This window comes from Fukomys damarensis, unplaced genomic scaffold (genome assembly GCF_012274545.1).
Source record: "Fukomys damarensis isolate Sample0158 unplaced genomic scaffold, DMR_v1.0_HiC HiC_scaffold_18, whole genome shotgun sequence".
Classification (NCBI taxonomy): Eukaryota; Metazoa; Chordata; class Mammalia; order Rodentia; family Bathyergidae; genus Fukomys; species Fukomys damarensis.
The window spans coordinates 43,531,935-43,550,835 of NW_022900930.1; the positions used below are offsets into that span (position 1 = coordinate 43,531,935).

At 54.0% G+C, this 18,901-nt stretch overlaps 1 protein-coding gene across 3 annotated transcripts in view; it reads right to left on the reverse strand.

Annotated features, from left to right (window-relative positions):
- The window catches only part of Pebp4 (phosphatidylethanolamine binding protein 4), a 232,911-nt gene that overhangs the window by 11,857 nt on the left and 202,153 nt on the right, over positions 1 to 18,901 (reverse strand). For all 3 annotated transcript variants that reach the window (XM_010624018.3, XM_010624008.3, XM_010624026.3), the window contains one exon: positions 1,671 to 1,716. In XM_010624018.3, the coding sequence (XP_010622320.1) occupies positions 1,671 to 1,716 (46 nt within the window). The remainder of the gene's footprint in view (positions 1 to 1,670; positions 1,717 to 18,901) is intronic.

Consider the following 18,901-nt stretch of genomic DNA (forward strand, 5'->3'; position numbering starts at 1 on the left):
CTTTTTTTTTTTTTTTTTTTTTTTGCTTTACTCTATCCTGATGGATTTCCTGCCTCAAGAGAAACCCATCTTCCCTTGTGAATGTGTTTGGTGTGGATTTTTATTTATTTTTTCAGCATTTCCTTGTGAACTCAATCCCCAAAGAAGCCAGTTTCTTGGCTGGGTCTGGAGGATCTGGAAGTGGTTACGGGGGTGGGTGGGACTGGGTTCAAAGGTTTGATCATAGGCGCTGTAGGAGCTGGGTGCTTGGGGCACTGGGAGAAGGCCCATTTCCCTCCCCTTCACTCTGCCTCCGAGAGACACAGGCCTATGGGGGGAAGGAGTGGGGTGGAGTTATCCCTTTTCCTTGCTCGCCCTGAGTCTGTGTAGGGACCCAGAACTGGCTTGGACTGGTCTTCCAAGCGGGGCCTCTTTCCAAGAGCGAGGTGCCCCTTCCCATTCCCCTGCCCTTTTGCCAGCTCTCTTTCCAAGGAGGAGAGTCAGGCTGGAGCCAAGAACCTTCCTGGGGTGGGTGGGGAAGGAGTGTTTGCATGAGCTTGCTGGCCGAAGGGAGCATTGGTACTTTATGGCCACCCCCCACCCCGCCTTTTCCTCTCCTGATCATTAAACAAAAGAGCAACTGGCTGTTTGGTGCTGTTGAAAAGTGCTCCTCACTGTGCACTTCCGGCCACGGGGGCCTCCAGCCTGCCAAGAGCCAGGGGAATTCCTGACTGTTCATCTTTCCCATCACAGATCAGTGTGTGTCTGTGTGTCTGTGTGTCTGTGTCTGTATGCACACGCACGTGTGTGCACTCAGAGACAACAGGGCAGTTGTGGCAGAGCTGTGAGTTTGTGTGGCTTGGGGTCCTCATGGGGGCAGGTGTGCATATGGGAAGAACCAGTGTGCCCAATGCTGAGGCCGTGTTGGAGGCTCTGTGTCAGTGTGAGTTCGTGTAAATCCGCGTGTGTTCACACATGCTGCCAGCTCAGAGAAAGCATGGGACTCTCGCGGGTCTCTGCATGTGCCTGTGTGTGTGGAGGGCAGGTGTGACAGGACAGCTTCCGGTGGGCGTGGGGGTGGCTGAGTGACCCTGAGGTGGGCATATTCCATGCTGCCAAGGGCAGGTGACCAGGATTCTGTGTGGACATGTGGTTCTCTGTCACTGGGGATTTATCCACGGGGGAGATGGAGACTTTGCCCCTCTCAGGAGGGCTTTTCCTGAAGAAGCTCCCACTCAAAACCTCCAGAAGCTGACTGGGGGCCTGGTGGGTGTACCCACTTTGGAAGCTTCTCTGGCCAGCCTCTCCATGTGGGCATGAGCTCCATTTTCTGGCTGAGGAAACTGGGGTGCTGAGAGGTTCAGCCAGGACCCCAGAAAGTAGCAGAGCTGGGATTTAAACCCAGGCCTACCAGGCACCTGAGCCCACGTGGCTCCACTGTCTGTGAGACCATTTCTCCTGAGTCATGTGTGAACCCCCACCCCCAGCAGCCCCTCCCAGTGAAGCCCAGGACACACCTTGGGGGTGGGGACCTTGTAGGGCCTCTGGAGTGCTCAGTGCTATCCAGTGAGACAGGCCCCCGTGTTCAGCCCTGCGTGAGCTGGTGTTCATAGGCTGCCAGGCAGTACCAGGAAGTCGTGTTACTGTGACACCCAGGACTGGGGGAAGGGCGTTGGAAGGTCTTTACTCACCTGATAACTCCTGGCCCTTAATCTTCCCTTTCTGCAGGTCCGAACCCTGAAACGAGAGACAGGCAGGGCCAGGGCTCACTTCTGGGGGCAATGAAAGCTGACCCCTGTACTTCAGTCCCCGGGGGTCTGCTGAGTCCTCCCTCTGGGATAGGGTAGAGGGGAGTCACAGCCACTCCTGGGAGACTGGCTATGGGGCTTTGGAAGGGGTGCGTCAGGGGCCTGGAGGAGAATGCAGACAAAGGGTTTCGAAGGTGGCCTGGAGGTGGAGGGCAGAAGCTCGACCTCTGGGGTTCCTGAGGCCACATCTGCACCCCGAGACTGAGCATAAGAGGTAACTGTTCGCGGGACAGGGCTGCACTGACCTAGGAGCTCACAGGTCAGCCCTCCCCTCAGGCGGAGTGGGGGGAATCTGCTGTCTTTGGAGCCTTTAGCATAGTTGGCCAGTGGCCATCCGGACAACCAGAGGGAAGGGAGAGCAGGAGTGGCTGGACTGTCTCACTTAGCCCAAAAGCTCGAGGCAGTTTCTTTGGCCTCAGTTTCCCTCCTTCTCTCCCTGCTCTCCCTCCTCTCCTCTGCTTGGTGTCTGTGGGATAATGAGGCGCTCCCAGGGGTGGGCACTAATTACTGTTTGTGCAGGCCTGGGAGATGCTCAGATGAAAGGGACTGGAGCCAGGCCCCTGGGTCTGTGCCACAGCTCGGGGCCCCAGGCCATGCCAGGGAGCCCTGCGGCTCCTAGGCGTGGGGTTTTATAGTCTTAATGATGGTGATTAGCGTGGCTCTTAATTGATTCTGCCAACACCTAACTGTGCCCTAGCCCCCTTTCCACCCTTCCCGGGGCAACTTCTGCCCTTTGTCTCCTGGAGGTACTCATCGGGGGTACAGGAGGTGCCTCGAGAAGGAGATGGGAGGCCCTGCTGGAACACGGGGGGCACGGGGCTGGAGGAAGGTGAGATCCAACCTCTGACTCCCATCCATCCATCCCAGATTCCCCCGACCACCCCCGCTGGAGGCTGCTGCTCCTCTGCTGTCTTCACCTTGGGCCTCCCTTGCCGGAACCCATCCTCAGGCTGTCTCTGTGGGTTTTGGTCTCTTCTGGTGGGGCAGTGGGGGCGCAGCGGGCCGGAGGTTAGGAGGACAGGCCTCTCCACACTGCTTGCTCCAGCCTGTGTAGGCCAAGTCTCCTCTCTTCCCAGCTGCCCCCATTCCCACTCGGGTTTCTCTGGGAGCCCGACCCATACAGCTGTACGCACCCCAGCCCTGCCCAGGCCTTCTCTTGGTGGTACAGTCTTTCACCTTCCCTGATTTGGGGCCTGACATCGTCCAGGGCTGGTGTTAGGCCTGGAGGCAGCCAGGAGCTGAGAGGTGGGGCCCCTAGGGTGAAGGTCAGGGGCTGGTGGCGCTGGGGCCCCTCCTGATAACACCCATCCCTTTCAAGAAAGGTCAGGACCCAACAGAGGGTCCAAGCAGCCACTTTCCCAAAATAACTCTTCTGGCCACCCTGGCAAGATGGAGAGAGCCAGGCTGGGCCCAGGGAAGCCCAGCCCAGCCTAGCCTGCTCTGTGTTCCTTAGCCTCCCCTTGTTCCTCTCCAAATCCAGGCAGCAGTTTGTTGAAATCAAGCAATAGCAACGTAGCCCGGCTGTTTCTTTTTAACTCCCCACAGGCTTGGGTCCCACCCAGAGTGATGAGCCAGTGTCTCTCCTCTGAGTGAGGTTAGGGAGGCCACCAAGGGCATCCTGGGGCTGTGGGGTCAGGGAGCAGCTTGAGTAGAGCCGGAGCTGGGCCCTGTGGAAAGTCTGACTTGTAGCTTGCAGGGTGGGGAGCCTCCTCCTGCACCCTGGGATCGTCTTCTCACCCACCAGGGCTGCTGGGCAAAGGCTGCACGCTAGCCCTTGGGTTGGGCTCATGGGGCCACCCAGCCCCATCCCTGTGGACAGATGCTGATGCCTGCTGGTAGGTGGAGCAGGGAAGGTTCCCATGGTGGAGGCCCCCACATGGCAAGTGGACAGTGTGGCTGTGATTTACCAGGGTTGGGTTCATGAGGATTGTCGGCTCAGCTCTCTTTGGCCATAAACTTTCCCTCACTGGACCATCCCTGAAATTTCTACCAGAGAATCAACACATGGAAAAGAAATGAAATTCTAAGGGATGAGAAAGTTGGGATCTGGAGAGGTCACAGTAATTGTCCCAAGCCACTTGAGCAGTGAGTTCGAGAACCCTAGAATGCTTAGGGTGGAAAGGGCTGCAAACCCAGAGATCCTCCCAAAACCTGCTGGCTGAAGGGCTCATGCCTCTCAACCCACAGTGCTATCTTGGGCTTTTTCATGACACAGATACTGGCCGGAGGTATGGCTTAGTGGTACAACGGGTGCTTATCATGCGTGAGGACCTGAGTTCAATCCCCAGCACCAACCGAAACAAAACAGTTCCTAAAAAACACACAGCTATTACCTGGAGAGCTGGGACTGCAAGGGAACAGTCCCCCTCATTCCATGCCGGCTTTCCAAAAATATCTTTGTGGGTTAGAAAATCACATCTACCTGTGACAGCCTTAGCAAGCAGGAACTCTTGGGAGTTGGAAGAAATTCAGTTTCAGGAGGTGAGTAGGGAAGTTAACAGTTGTTAGCACCAGCCAGTAGGCTGGGCCAGGGAAGGCCCTTGCAGGGGCCAGGGTAGGAGTTCAGCGACCAGGAGCAGACACCGCACCAGCCAGGATGAGCAGAGACGGTCCGTGGGAGGGGAGCCTGCAGGAGGCCAGGGCCTGCCAAGAGCTTTTTACACCTTGTGCCTCCTACCCTCTATCTGCAGCCTCCACCTGCCCCTGCTGGCCTCCAGGTGTGCGTGCTCCTCTTTAAGATGGGCCAAGCACAGACCGACCTCCTTTCCCTCACTGTAGCTAAAGACAGGTTGACATTTCCAAAAGGAACTTGTCAAATGCTCAGGTTAAAAAAAGGAAATAATTATGAAAATTACAAACAGCATAGATGCGGTTGGGTTTCTGAGCCTCAGGAACACAGAAAAGTTAAGGATGGGGGTTTCAGGATGGCAGGGCAGGGGACCCGAGGTGTTTGGCTAGTGTGGCTAGGAAAGCATTCTGGGCTCTTGTACATATCAGGGACCAGATGGCCTTGGGAGGGCAATTCTTTCCTCATGAGCATCCTCTGGGGATGGGGAGTTCTGATACCCAGGATGCTCCTAGCAAGACACAAAGGAAGGGAGGAAAATTGGGAAGGGCCAACCATTACATTCTCAGGATGTAAGGCCAGTAGTTGGGCCTTTTTCCTAGAAGTTGGTCTCACATGCTTGAGTGTGCCTAGGCATATGTGTGCACGTATGTGCATGTGTGTGTGACAGTATAGTTTAGGGTGCTGAGTAGACACACAACTGCCTGTCATAGGAATAGACACAAGTGATTCAGAGAATCATTGCAGAGAAGGACGTCAGACACTTTAGGGGATTTCTGCATTTGTAGAACACGAGGCGCCCACTACTTGTCATTTTGGAATTGGCATATGAGATATTTTGGAAAAGTTGGGGCTTGATTTTTGGGTCCCTGTAGCCCCATTCCAGGGTCAGGGAAGCACAGTTTTATGGAAGTTGTTCTGACTTGTTAGTCTCAGGTCAATGGCCTAACACCGGAAGTTGGTGTGGAGGGTAAGGGTCTGTCTCCACGCACTGTTTGGTTCCATTTCTAACAAGATTTTTGTGGTTATTCTCCAGGACTCTACTCCACTAAGAGAGCTCACAACATCCCAACATGGGCAGGGCAAAGAGCACTAACCCCAGGGTACCAGCCCGTGAGCAGAGCGCTCATCCTCTGGAGGGCAGGGACTGCAGCCTGTCCTCTCGGTAGCCCCTGAGATGCCTGCACTCAGCAAGTGTGTAGCCTCTTGCTACCTCAGTAGACTCCACTTCTAGCTGCCACCCGTTGTTTCCTGCCCCATGAGGACACCTGAGAACTGTGCTTTCTGAGGCCTTTCATACAGTTAAGGATCCCCAGATACACCCCCCGCCCACCAACTCTGCAGTTACCTACTCTGTGGCTGGATGCGGTTTGTGAGCTCTGGTGGGTGGAGAAGCGGCTGGCTGCTGTCCTTATTCCCCTTCAAGTACCTGCAGGCAGTTGTCCACCTACCTGGGCCTTCGTGGAAGCCCCAGGCCCTCAGACTGGCCAACCCCGGCGTGGAGGGTCAGCGCACAAGATGATTTAATCTCTTCACCTACCCCTTCCCATTTGGACGGGGGGATTCAAACACTTTTGCCTGGCTACAGATCCCTGCCAGAGTGGGAAGTTTCATTTCTTTGATCTCTGGGAGGGTGAGGGGGCATCCGAAGGGCCCCTAACTTGAAAGATGAGGCGGGTGGGGTGGGGGGAGAGAAAGAGAGAGAGAGAACAGGGAGAAATGAGCTAAACGGAGTCCTTGGGTGGAAACTGGCAACAAAACACAACAAAACAAAACAGAAAACAAAAGAGGGAAAATAGAAACAGGGTTCCAGACTCTGTGACACTGGCACCGAACGACAAAACTCCTTGCTGTTTTGCACAGCTGTCTGCAAGCTGCCAAGTGGCAAAGGAGCCAGGAAAAGGCCCAGCATTGGAAAGTGCTACCCCATAATCTGTGCATTCTGCAATTAACAAAGGGTAAGTAAGTAGAAAGCATTGACAGCTTCCAGGCACTGAGGTCCCTGAGGGCTGTGGCTGCCAGGCCACTGAATGCCAGCCTGGAGAAGACCCAGCTTGGAGGACAGTGCTGCTTCAAGGGAAGGGCTTCCAGTCAATTAAACCCGCAACACGCTGAACAGCCACTGGGGCAGTGGAGTGAAGCCCATGGGGAGGGGTAAGAAGGAGGCAGAAGGATCTGAGCCCTTCTGGGAGCTGAGTGCTTGTAGACCCCAGAGTGCACCTTGTGCACCCCGATCCCTTGAGAAGAAATGTCAATGTCAAAGGCATAATAGGCCTCTTCTCAGCACCCTCATGGAAATGGGGACAGCATGGTGAATACCGTCTTTAGAATACACCAAAGGAGCGGCAACAACAGGCCCTGGTAGGTTGACAACAGGACCCCTGCATTTTGATTCTTTAGCTTGGCTTCTGATCTGAAGTTGGCATTTCCCCAAGTCCCTCGATGCTGAAGTGGGGTGTGGTGTGGTAGGACTGAGGGGAAATGATTTATTTCTTGGAGTAAGTGGTTGCCACAGGATGGGAGGAGCTTCACCCAGAACATCACCACCTTCCATGACACTGGGTTAAAAGGCAAGATTTCCTAAGGTCAGTGTTTCCTGTGGCTCAGGGGTACAGATTGTCAAGACCCAAGGGTCCAGGTCATGTGAAGTATACGTGGTTTCTTACTAAGCCTTGCTCTCCTTAGTGTGTTGGCATGTGTGTATATGTATGTATGTGTGTGTGTGTGTGAGAGAGAGAGAGAGAGAGGAAAGAGAGTGGGATGTGTACAGAAGTCTGATAATCTTCACTGCAGGCAGAGGCCTCGGTTAGTAGACCTCAGAGACAGGGCTGGGGCTAGGATGAGTGACTGAACGCTAATTGCTCCCCTCTGTAATTCTAATAAGTATCCTTCTATGCAATATTTTTCCCAAAACATCCAATGTGATATAAAAATATCCATAACGAGTAACAAATCAAATAAATTTTGAAATCCAGATACGTAACAGTGCTGACAATATAATGTGAGCAAATCAAACCTGATGTAGGCTATAATGAGGCTTACATTGGTGTGTGTGTGTGTGTGAGAGAGAGAGAGAGAGAGAAAAGAGAGAGAGAGAGAGAGGGAGAGAGAGAGAGAGAGAGAGAGATAGAGGGAGAGAGAGAGAGAAAGAGAGCGGGGGGAAGAGAGAATAAAAGAGAGAATACAGCATGGCATTGGTCCTGAGGAATGGTGGTTGGAGAGATGGTAGATGAATGAATGGGAGAAGGAGAAGCTCTGTGTCGGAGAGAGAAATATAAGTAAGATGCAGTTCATAGCATTGAGGAGCTTACAGTTTAGTGGAGCAGATAAATCAACAAGGAAATAGTGATGACAGGTCCACATAATTCAGATTTACAAGCGACAGAGACAGTGGAAGATATAATGCTGGGAGTGGTAATCAGAGAAAGCTACTGAAGGACGCACAGGAGGTTTTTGGTTTTCCAACGGACAAAATAGGGAGGGAGGCACAGTTAGGTTGGGGAGACTGCCTGAGCAATGCGTGGATGTGGACGTGGGATATGAGAAGATCTCACAGCACTGGCTGTCTTTCGAAGCCCACCCGTGTACGTGCCTAGAAGAGACCAAGAGGAGGCTGGAAGTGTAGGCAGGAGGTCAGGCTTGGGTGGTGGGCAGAGATTCTGACTTCTTAGACTCAAGAGTTATCAGCAGGCTGTTCCTTGGGTCCACAGGTGCCAGGCAAGGCCTTTTCCCTTTCTGAAAGCTCAGCAGCTTCATCTCAGGAGGGTCACTGGAGTGGCTGTGCCTTTGCTCAGGAAAGGACGCGGCTGGGGCTGGGCTTTGGGTTGCTGTCCTTGCAGCTGAATTCCAGCCTCAATGGCCTCACTCAGAGCAGGTGGGTCTAGGTCCCCTGACCCTAAGCACCTCCATTTTACAAACTGTAACTTTTTGTTTCAGATCAGAAAAGGACTAAATGTTAATTGTAGAAGAAATTGAAAACATAGAAAAACACAAGAAACAAAAAGAATCTGCTGGACCCTACCACATGGAGAATACTGCCCCGAAGACCTCTTTCCTTTGTATTTGGGTCCCAAAGTTTCTGGTCTTACAGGGCTCAGCTTGAAGCTCCTGGCCCCTGTGGGCCCTGTGTTAGCTGTCTGCCTAGGAGACCTCCTTCATGGGGACATTGGCCTGAACCGCAGGAAATCATGGACTCCTGCCTGTCATGGGTCACTTGTTCCCTGGATGTGGCTCAGGGGTCCCCAGGAAGGTGGGCTGAAGAAAAGGAATAAAGCACGCACCATACAATCCAATTAAACTCATTCCCTCTAGGAGTCAAAATACAAAGATGGATGCAAAGCAAACACCATAAGCTGCTAGCTAAATGTGACTGCCATGGACAAGGGTCATTTAAACTAGACGTCTGTCATCTCTAGCAATCGGTGCAAAAAGTAAAGCCTTTGGCATTGACAATAGTTTGCCCAAAGGCTTTGCTTACCTGGAACCATGTGGGGAATTGAGAATTCCTCAGCGGTACACTTCCCCCATACCTTGAGTCTTATATGGTTAGGACCTTGAGTCCTTTTATCTGGACTACTTTGGATAGCCATCTTATTAAAACACTAGCTTTTGTCTTCTTAAACATAGGACACAGAGAAGATCTTATGTAATTTTAAACACCCCTGTGGTTGCCACAGTGAATACCAGTTTTGGGCCTTACTACAGCACCACACTGCAAATAAAAAGAGCAGTTCATTCAGCCTTCCACCTGCTCGGGCCACCTTTGGGGCCCATAATGGGATGTTTCGGCAGGGGTCAATGCCTGGAGAGAGGGGAGCCCCCTTCTGTGGGGTCCCTGTATATGGCAGGTATTTCGCTGGGCTGTTTGCATGAAATCACTCATCCTGCCTCCAGGGGCTCCGCTTGGAGCGCTAAGGCCTCCGTCTTTCTTAAGGAGTTGTGTGCTTCACCTGTTGACTTCTGGCAGCCGTGAGGGCTGGGAAATGGAGACATCCAGTTGTCGGGTGACTCAGCCGCTCGATAGGGCAACTTGGTCTTCAGTCCAATGTCATTGCCAATTAGCTGCATGACTTGGGGCAGGCAGTTTTGCAGTGTTTCAGTCTCTGTGCCTATAAAGTGATGATGATAACGCTGGAGCTCTGGTTTCCTCACAGCGTTCTGAAGATGCAATTAGGAAATGAGTGTTCTGAAGTCCCATGGGGCTGCCCAAGTGTAAAGGTCATCGCTGAGCCAAGCTCCTGGGGCTGAACTTGGTGGTGGCGCAAAGCTGAGTGGAGGGAGGAGGGGGCCGAGTGGCTGATGCGCCTTCAGAGCCCATCCTGCCAGTGCTCTGGCCATGACAGGCCTAAGTAGTCTCCGAGCAGGATCAGCCTTGTGAGGCTAATGGCTGTGCCGTGGGCTCGGAGGTTACCCAGCTGTGACTGTGGCCCATCCCGCTGGGCTTGTGCTCACCCGGGGTGTGCAGAGCGAGCAGCACGTAGTGTCTGTTAATATGCCCTGATGAGGGCATTAATCTCTCTTCATGACACCATCTGAGGCTGGTGTCTGTCCCCTCTCTCCCTTCTCTACTCCCACCCCTCAGAGACAGGAGGCTGAGGACAGGCCCAGGGCCTCTGTAGGAAGAGGCAGTGGCTGGGGGGCGGGTCCCAGGTGTGGGAACAAGCTGGATGCTGCTTGCTCTGCTATTGGCTGGAAACCCTTGGTGATGGGAGCAGGGGAGGCAATGCAGTACAAGACTTCCGGGATGGAGGGAGCGGGTGCACCCTGGGTGAGCTAGGAGCTGCTGGGCTGAGAGGGCTGGAAGGAGGCCGAGGAAGCCTCCAGGTCACCCTCAGGCTGGGCTTGAGTGGGCCGGGGGACAGAAAGGGAGCCAGAGACAGGGAGGACGGGAGAACACTGAGTCTTACAGGTGCTCAGCCCACGTGTCCACACTCCACACACAACATACTACGCTCAGCATGCTCACACCACGTACATGTTAGCAGGGTGTCACCCCCACACGTACAAATACTCGTCCACATGCTCACACACTCAGTATGGTCACACAGGTACACACTTACACGTGCACGCACTTGTTTACACACCCACACATGCCCCTCATATGTTCATACGTTCCTGCTCACACGTGTGCTTTCCATGTGCTCACCTACATACTCACTATATGCCTACACATATGCTCACATGTATGCTCAGAAATGCATACGCACACGTACACAGCCATTCCTTCCCATGCTCTCACACACACACTCATATACACACAGACATACAAGCGGTCGGTGCTCACACACTGTATGTTGAGGGCCAGGCATGACAGGAGAACCAGGAAGGCTGCAGTTGGAAAGAAAGGGGTATCGAGGCTAAAGCTTAGACTGTGGGATTAGAAGTGGGTGTGAGGCTCTCCAGCCCCTGACAGGGAACAGGGCCCAACAGATAACTAACTGCTGGGCTTGAGGACTGGAGCAGGTACCAAGCTGGCCTGTAAGCCAGGGGATGTCCAGGACCATGGGAGAGGAGGCAGTTGACCAGGAGGCAGTGGGGTCCCTGACTCAGCCATCCCTTGGGGCTGTGTGTAAGAGGCTGTAGGCCGCTGACTCTATGCCGAAGCAAGACAATTAGGAAAGGGGTGCAGTTAATCCCTGAACAAACAGGGTTTGGGAAACACAATCCAGCCATAGACTCCAGCGCCCCATCTTTCTGGAGGGGAGGAGTGAGGGGAAATGACGAGGACCTGGACTCTGGGAGGTGGTGACTCCCACCAGACCTTTTGTGCCTACTGTGGCTAGGCAGAGGGTGATAGCAGGCCCCTGGCATGCACTTGGCCTAGAGAGTGGTACCTGGCTTGGCTGGCATCTGAAGCTTGAAGTTCCTGGGGCTCCTCAGGTTCTGCAGAGTCTGGCCCAATAGCTTCGTATTGCTTCTGGCACTACCAGTCCCTACACTCCCCTGTGTTTGGCTAAGAGCAACCCCTGGTACCCCACTGTCACCAAGCTAGCTCTCTTACCACCAACTACGAATTGCTCAACTGTCCCTGAGTTAGTCTGTCCTCCTCCCTACCTGCGGTCGAGGAGAGGAAAAACTTCTTGGTAGCCTGGCTGCAAAGCCTAGGCTTGGGGTCTTCTCTTCTCTGCTTTGTTTCCTTCCTTCTCCTAATTTTGGGATTCTATCCTCAGTTTTGGTGGGAAGAAAGCACAATCCCAACTTCTGAGCCCTTTTACCCTTGCCCACCATCTGGCCCTGGCCTGGGGCTACTTTGTGAACAGGGAGGAAGGAAGGAAGAAAAAGAGGGAAGGAGAAAGGAAGAAAGGACAGCCGGGAATTAGAGAAGGAAGAAAGGAAGGAAGGAGGAATCAGCAAGATAAACAAGGAAGGGATTACAGGACTCACTGGAAGAAAGTTTAGGAATATTTGGCAAGAAAAGATGACAGGTTTTGGAGGTTCCATGGAACTAGACACTTATTAGGATGTATGATAATGAGAAGAAACAGTCTAAGGCCCATTCAAGTCCCATCTTGCTCTTTTCCGGGGACTGATGGTGAACCTGGCCCAGCCCTGAGCCCCTTGCTATGCACACACAGTTTTTGGAGGGTCAGCAGCAGCCTGCTTGGGATGGGAACATCTCGGAAAGGCGGAATCTCAGTTTCTGCCAGGCCTAACGCATCAGAATCTTCCTTTTCACAGGTACCTGTGGCGATTCTTGTGCCCCTTCACACCTGATCACCACCTGCCCCAGAGTCTGGCCTGCTCCAGAGTCCTGCCTGAGTCTTTGGGCCTGACCTCATCAGACCTGTGGCAGTAGCAATGCGGGAGGGCCCTGAGTTCTTGTCCCAGATCGCACCCCATTTCCTGTCTTCTCCAGGCCTGGGTAGCTCAGGTCTTGAGATGGTTCCAGCCCCCTAGTTCAGACGAGGGAAGAAGAGGGTTGTGCTTGGTGTGTGTGGGGAGAATCAGCTGGCTGACACCGTGAGGCAGGAGGCTGAGCCTTTGTATTCTTGGAAGCTGCATGATGGGTGCCTGAGTGGGTCTGTGGGCTCCTGTTACCCACTGGTGCTCCTTCCCTGGACCATGCCCGCTATTGCCCACCCTGTGTGAGTTGAGGATGCCTGTTCCACAGCTGTGCAGGGAACTCAGAGGCCAGGGGAAAGGAAGAGATAGGATGGTAGGGACAAGGATGGTAGGGACACGCTTTTCCATGTATCCTGCAGACCAAAGCAGAGCACATGGGCCGCCCTGGGTTGAGGGTCATGATGTACTCCAGACCTGGTCTCAGCCAAGCCACTGCCTCTGTTTTCTCCCCCGACCCATGCCCAAGCAAGCTGCCACCCCAGATGAGCTACCTTTCTACTATCCTTGCTTTCACGTGGCAAATCGAGTCTGTTGGTCTGGGCCCAGGGAAGGGTGGATGCAGCCCACCATGGGCCTGCCGAGGTCCTGGGCCACGCAGATGTCAGCCAGCACCAGGCCTGCTCTCATTCTATTGTGTCACTTTTTATAGTGCCCAGCAGGCAAATGCCAATCTGAGGAGCTTGGCAATTACAATGAAAACAACAACTGAGAAAGGCACGCAGTCAACTCCACCCTGACCTCACGACTGGTCGCACTGGCCTCTGGAATGTGCTGGGGACTGACATGACCCCATGGAGAGGAGAGGATGGGAGGTCTCGGCCCACTCTGGCAAGGCTAGGTGAACCTGGGTGGTCGTTTGCTGAGGGTCACCACTCAGTGCCAGGGGCCGGTGGGAAGGTTTGTGTGCCTAGGAACCCCTGGCTGCCTCGCTGGCAGGCAGGAGAGCAGGCTCAGGGCAGCTTGTGGTGCTTGGCATCCAGCCCTGGTGGGGAACATCTTCAGTCTCCAAGTGTTGAAATGAGTCTTTGCACAACCTTGAGGAGGACCTGTCTGTTCTAGGTGACAGTGCCAAGGGGCATGAGGAGTTGGGAGGAAAGGGGACCGGGTGACAGCACATCAGGACTCTAAAGGGGTCAAGGGACAGCCTCCAACTCTCGAGGCCTCCAGGTACCCTCCTGGTGTGGGGCTCCCCATTTCCGTCCAATCAGAGCCCACCGTGCTCAGTCCAGTGTGGGGCCCCATCCACGCCACCCGTGCCACCCATGCTCTAGGCCTCCCAGGGCCTCCCAGCGGGGGCACCTGGGAGTTCAGGTTGCCGAGGCCAGGCCACAGGGAGCCGAGACAACTTTTCCCTAGAACTTTTTGTTGTGAACAGTTAATTGCCTTGGTGTCTGGGGCTGCAGAGCACACAAGCAAGGGGTCTGTAATGAATACAAGCAAAGGCTGATTAATCGGCGGCTCTGGAGCCGGTCCTCCTGGTAGGCTCCGGCCACGCTCCATTCAGCCTCGAGGGCCCGCACTAGTGGGGTGGGCTCCAACCTATTACCACCGGCGCTTCTGTCCCCCTGTCCCCAGGCCTGCCCTACAAGATTGACCTTGCCTTCCCTCATCTTGCAGGGGACCAAGAGGGGGCAGATTGCAAGGTGAAGACCAACTAGCATCTATGAGATCTGTGGGAAGGGAAGGTGGCTTGTTTTTCAGCCACTTGCTGACTAGCTTTGAAAAAGTAGCCAGGCCATCAGAGCTTGAAAAGCAGTTCACAGGCCCTGCTTGGGAACCTAGCTGATGCCAGTGCAGCCCAAATTTGTGGGAAGCTCCTGCCAGGTGGGTGCACAGATAACCTGGTGGGAGGCAGGGAGGGCTTCCTGGAGGAAGCCGTGCACCTTGCAGTGCCTGGTGGAGAAAAGCGGTGAGATGTGTGCTGGGGCGGCAATGTTGCCTTGGCCAGACTCTGTCTGTCTAGCTGTCAGGCCTGGCACTGAACAGGGTCTCCTGCTCTCCAGGCAGCCACAGACCCTTAGCACGCCTTTCTGAGCTACTTGACTTGGGCTGCTTGGCTGCTGGGGGAGGAGCACAGGAGGGCCTGGGAGTTGGAGGCTACTGACCTGGGAGCTGAAGTAGAGCTCCCTTTGGGGGAGAAACCCCCTCAGTTTCTGCTGCAATAAAGAAGGGGCTGAAAGAGTGCTCCCCGCAGTCTCTAATGACGGGGTTGGGCTGTAATGAATATCTGTGTGCTCATAAAACGGGCTAATGAGGGCTCTCATTTCATGGACCCCTTTCATCCTCACTGTTCCCAAAGCAGAAGAGACTGTCCTGCGGGCTGAGGCTCAGGGCCTAATGGAAGCCAGGGACCATCACGGACTGGGGTTAGGAGGGCCGCCTTTCCTGCCTCTGTCCCTTACCCGAGTAATTAAGGCTTAGAAAGGGGCAGAGGTTGGGGAGGGAGGATGCCCATACACCTCAGTTCCTAAGAACTAAACTCACAGAGGCTCAGAAAGTACAGGCAGCACCACGCCCCCTTCCCCTGGCCAGACGCTGATAGGAGGCCCTGAATCATCCCAGCTTTCCCCCAACACCTGAGCGGAGCTAGACTCAGAGGGAGGGGCTGGCCTGCTGATTCACCAGCAACACCTGTGTTTTGCCTGGGAGGTCTCCCTCCTGGGACCAGCCAGGCCTGACCCTGTTTGGCTTCCTGGAGCTTGGTGAGCTCACAGCCCCAGGGTGCTGTGGCTTCAGGCCAGTGTGACCTGCTAGGCAGGGAGGATTTTTAAAGAGATACTTACTCCTGTGTTCCCAGAACTAGTTTGATGAGAGAGATTCTAGTTGCTCTTTGAATACCCCCACTCCAATTTCATCAGGGGAACATAAAGACATTTGGATAAAACATGAATAAAAATCAATAATCCAGCCCATTTCCCATAGGTGCTTGGTGGCCATACATTTTCAGGAGGTGGGATATGGGTAGAACTAGCGCCTGTGTAGAACTTTCCCCTGAGGGATGAAGGACCAACCCAACTGTTCTCCCCAGAGTTCTGGAATTGCCTCACTGAGGTCTTCTAGTCACAGTTTGAATGGGAGCTACTATATCAGGGTCTTCAATGGCCAGAGCCTCATTTATGAGTCAGCCTGAACCCTCAGTGTTCCCATCCTGTCTAGCCCAGCCCAGCCTCCAGGCAGCCAGCGGGTAATTGGGGTCAAGGGAGGGCAGGTGATCCCAAGAACTCATGGGTTCTTGTACCCTAACTGACCTGCCCATTTCTTGTCTTTTTCTCTTCAGAGACAATGGCCTTTGTACAAGGCAAGGTCCACTGCAAAGCACCATCCCAGGTCACAGCCACAGGACAGGAACATTTAAAGAAACTCAGGTGCTAAAATCTTTGGTTTGGGAGAATGGGGAGTGAACAGGCCCCCTGAGCACCCCCAGACTCGGTGGCATGCTAAATCCTCCTTTGTTAAGAGACAGAAAGGCAGAGACTGTCACCCCAAATCTGCAGGTGGGAGCACCAGCCCTCCATAGATTATGGGACTGGCTGGAAACTCTAGTCCCATCCATCCGCAGATGTGTGAGTGTAGTCAAGATGTTCCAGGTGTCTGGGCCCACAGCTGCCTCCTGACTCACAGCCAGATGCTCTCTCACCAGAACCCCAGAACAAAGCACACTGTGTTGAGGGAGCTGCTTCCAAAGGGCAGGGAAGCTTTCTTCCCCTTTAGGTGGAATCTCTGGAGGGACCTTGGACCTGCTCATGTGGAGTGGAAGGACGAGTTTAGGGCTTGCTAAATCTTTCCTGCATCATGCCAGGCCCAAGTCACAGCTCTTTCTGCAGCGCCCTATTGGCTTAGGGGACTCTATGCTCCATGGTTGGGGTGGAGCGGGGAGTAGGTCTGGATGATGTCCTGCCAGGGAGCCAGACCTGCAGATGTCATTGGGCACCAGGGCCTATTCTCATTTTATTGTGTCACTTTTTACAAGGTTATAGGGCAGCCCAGGTGACTTTGGGGCCTGGGGCCCAGTGGTGCGAGGATCCTCATCAGGGTTTGTCCAGTTTGACCAATATGAGCAAGTAAGAGGTTCCTGCTGCCTGTGGCTCATGGATTTTCTCAGACTCAAGAGCCATTCTGGAATTCTCTCTCTTCATTTTTATATTCATTCATTCATGATTTATTTTTTTTGCAGTAGTGGGGGTTTGAACCCAGGGCTTCTGCACTAAGTTATAACTTCAGCCCCTTTGCTTTACTAAGTTGCTCAAGCTGGGCTTGAACTTACAATCCCTCTGCTTCAGCTGCCCAGAGTGCTAGGATTATAGACTTCATTCTGGTGATCTTCCCAAGCCCACTCCATGCTCTTTTTCCTCTACAAAGCCTCCCTCAGCTGCTCTTCTCCCTGCATCACTTTCTTTGCCCTCTGTTTGGGTCTGCTGTGGACCCCTCTGCAGTTGCTCTTCTGCTTCTCCTCTGACGGGGAGCAATCTGAGAGGATCTCATCCATTTTCTACCTCCCGCCCATCACACGGGGGAAAGACACGCAGCGAGTGCTGGGCTGGAGCGGAGGGGCTCACACCCACTGAGCACCTGCACGGCATCCATCAGCCCAGCAAGCCAGAAACTGAGGCTCAGAGTGGGCGGGGCCTTGCCCAAGACCAGAGGGGTGAAAGTGGAAAAGAAATCAGGCATTTCTGATTTCATGAGGGAGGCTCTTTGCCCAGCTTGAAGCTGCCTGTCCAAGGTTTGCTTGGAAAGACGTGGGAGGAAGTGACAAAATGGATCGCTCATGTGTCCAGGGGATGGAATCAGTGTCCCCTCATTGGAAAAAATGTGCTCAACTGGTGGGGATGCGGATGGAGGGTGACCAGTGGGAGACAGGTGGGCTCTTTGGTCCCTGGCTGATGGCAGTGCCTGTGATGTTAGGCACTGGCCTTCTGGAGGAGGGTGGGGACTGTTAGCCTCACAGGGTGAGGGCCAGTGGGTCAGGGCTTGACCATTGGGCAAGCTCAAACTATCACCTCCTATTTGCCCTTTCCGCCTCCCCTGCCCTCACCCAGGCTCTTCCTCCTGTGCCCTTGCCTCTCTCCATGTTCTCTCTTCCCTTCTCTTTTCTCTCTTCCTCTCTCTGCCTGTCTCCTTCCTTTGTGGGAGATCTCAACCCTCCATCAAGGAACAGATTGTTTCAGGTAACAGATCCCTCGCTCCCTTCGTCCAGATCAGTGCCTCCCACTCCAATCTTCTGTGACAGTGGGGATGCTGTCCCTCTGTACCAAGTGTCCCACGGAGTAGCATCTGGCCACGTGTGTCCACCCAATACTGCTAACGGAGCCAGTGCTACTGTGGAGCAGAATTAGAGCAACTGATTAACTTTAATTACTTGAAATGGCCATTGCTCCTTGTGACCAGTGGCTACTCTACTGGACATCAGGGTTCTAGGTAGCACCAAGCACTGGATTACTGGGTGGTCGCTAGGGTTCCCCCACCCTGTCCAGGCCCTGCTCTCTCCCCCAAGAGCCTTTGTCTTGGCCCTGCCTCCTGGTTCAGGACCATGCAGGGACTCAGAGGTCTGGGTTCTGGGTTTGGAGCTGGGTGAACCCTGGGCAAGCAAGTTACTTGCCCTGTGGGCTGCTGTGGCCTCTTCTGTCAGACAGTGAGGATAATTTTTTGCGAGTCCCAAAGTTTCTTCCCAGCTTGAAGGTCTATGTTTCTCTTGGCAGGAGCCTACTAGGATCGGGTCTGGGTGGGTACAGATAAGCAGCAGTGCAGGCAGGCTGTACCTATGCACGAGTGTGTGTACGTGTGTGTGGGAGGGGGACTATGAGAGGCAGCAGTGGATCTTAATTTTCTAGGGGATCTGAATTTTCTGTCCAAACCCACCTCACTGAGCAGTGGGAGCCTAGGAAGAGGTTAAAGGCTGCAGAGTTAGTGGGAAGGTTACGGGCAGACTTCACTCCTGGCAAGCGTTTGCCTGTTCCCTGGCCCAGGCTGTTTCAACGGTGCCTAGACTTCCCCTTTGGCCATAAAAGTCTCCCGGAAAGCCTTGTCCTTGAGGCCCAGAGGCATTCTCAGGGAAGGTGTGAGTGTGTGCACTGTGTCCTGAAGAGCTGTGGCCCAGCGCAGGTGGGGTGGGGTGGGCGATATACGTCTGTCCTGCCTAGGTAGAGGGAGGAGGGGAGGCTGGTTTGTACCTGGACTCAGGCCCAGGCTTATGCAACCCTAAGGCTCTTAGTGAACTCGAGCAATTGTGCAATGCACATGTATTTGCACACACATGCACACACTTTTTATGTAGAGAGACCGGAGGGAGATAAATCAGCCTTTGCTGTATTGCCTTGTTTTCCAAGCCTCTGTCTGCAGCAGATCACCCTAGACCTTGTGAGAAGAGAAGGATCCCCAAGAGAGGGCTTCTGTCAGGCCTCATGTATGTGGTGGGGGGCTCTCAGCCTAGGGCTGAGGTCCGATGACCACTGAGAGGAGCCCTCCGGGGCCAGGAGAGAGAAACCCAGCAGCCAGTAATTGATGGAACAAGGCCATGGTGCAAGAACAGAGGATGCTGTCTCTTCCTGCCCCAGAAAAAGCCCAAGCCTCGGGGATCCTGGGTCACGGAACCCGCCTGGCAGTGTTGCGTCAGAGTGAAACCTGTGCTAGATGCCTTGGGGGAGAGGGCAATGAGGGCTCGTGAGCCTCATTTTCCAAACTTGAGGTGCTCAAGGTCAAGTTCCCG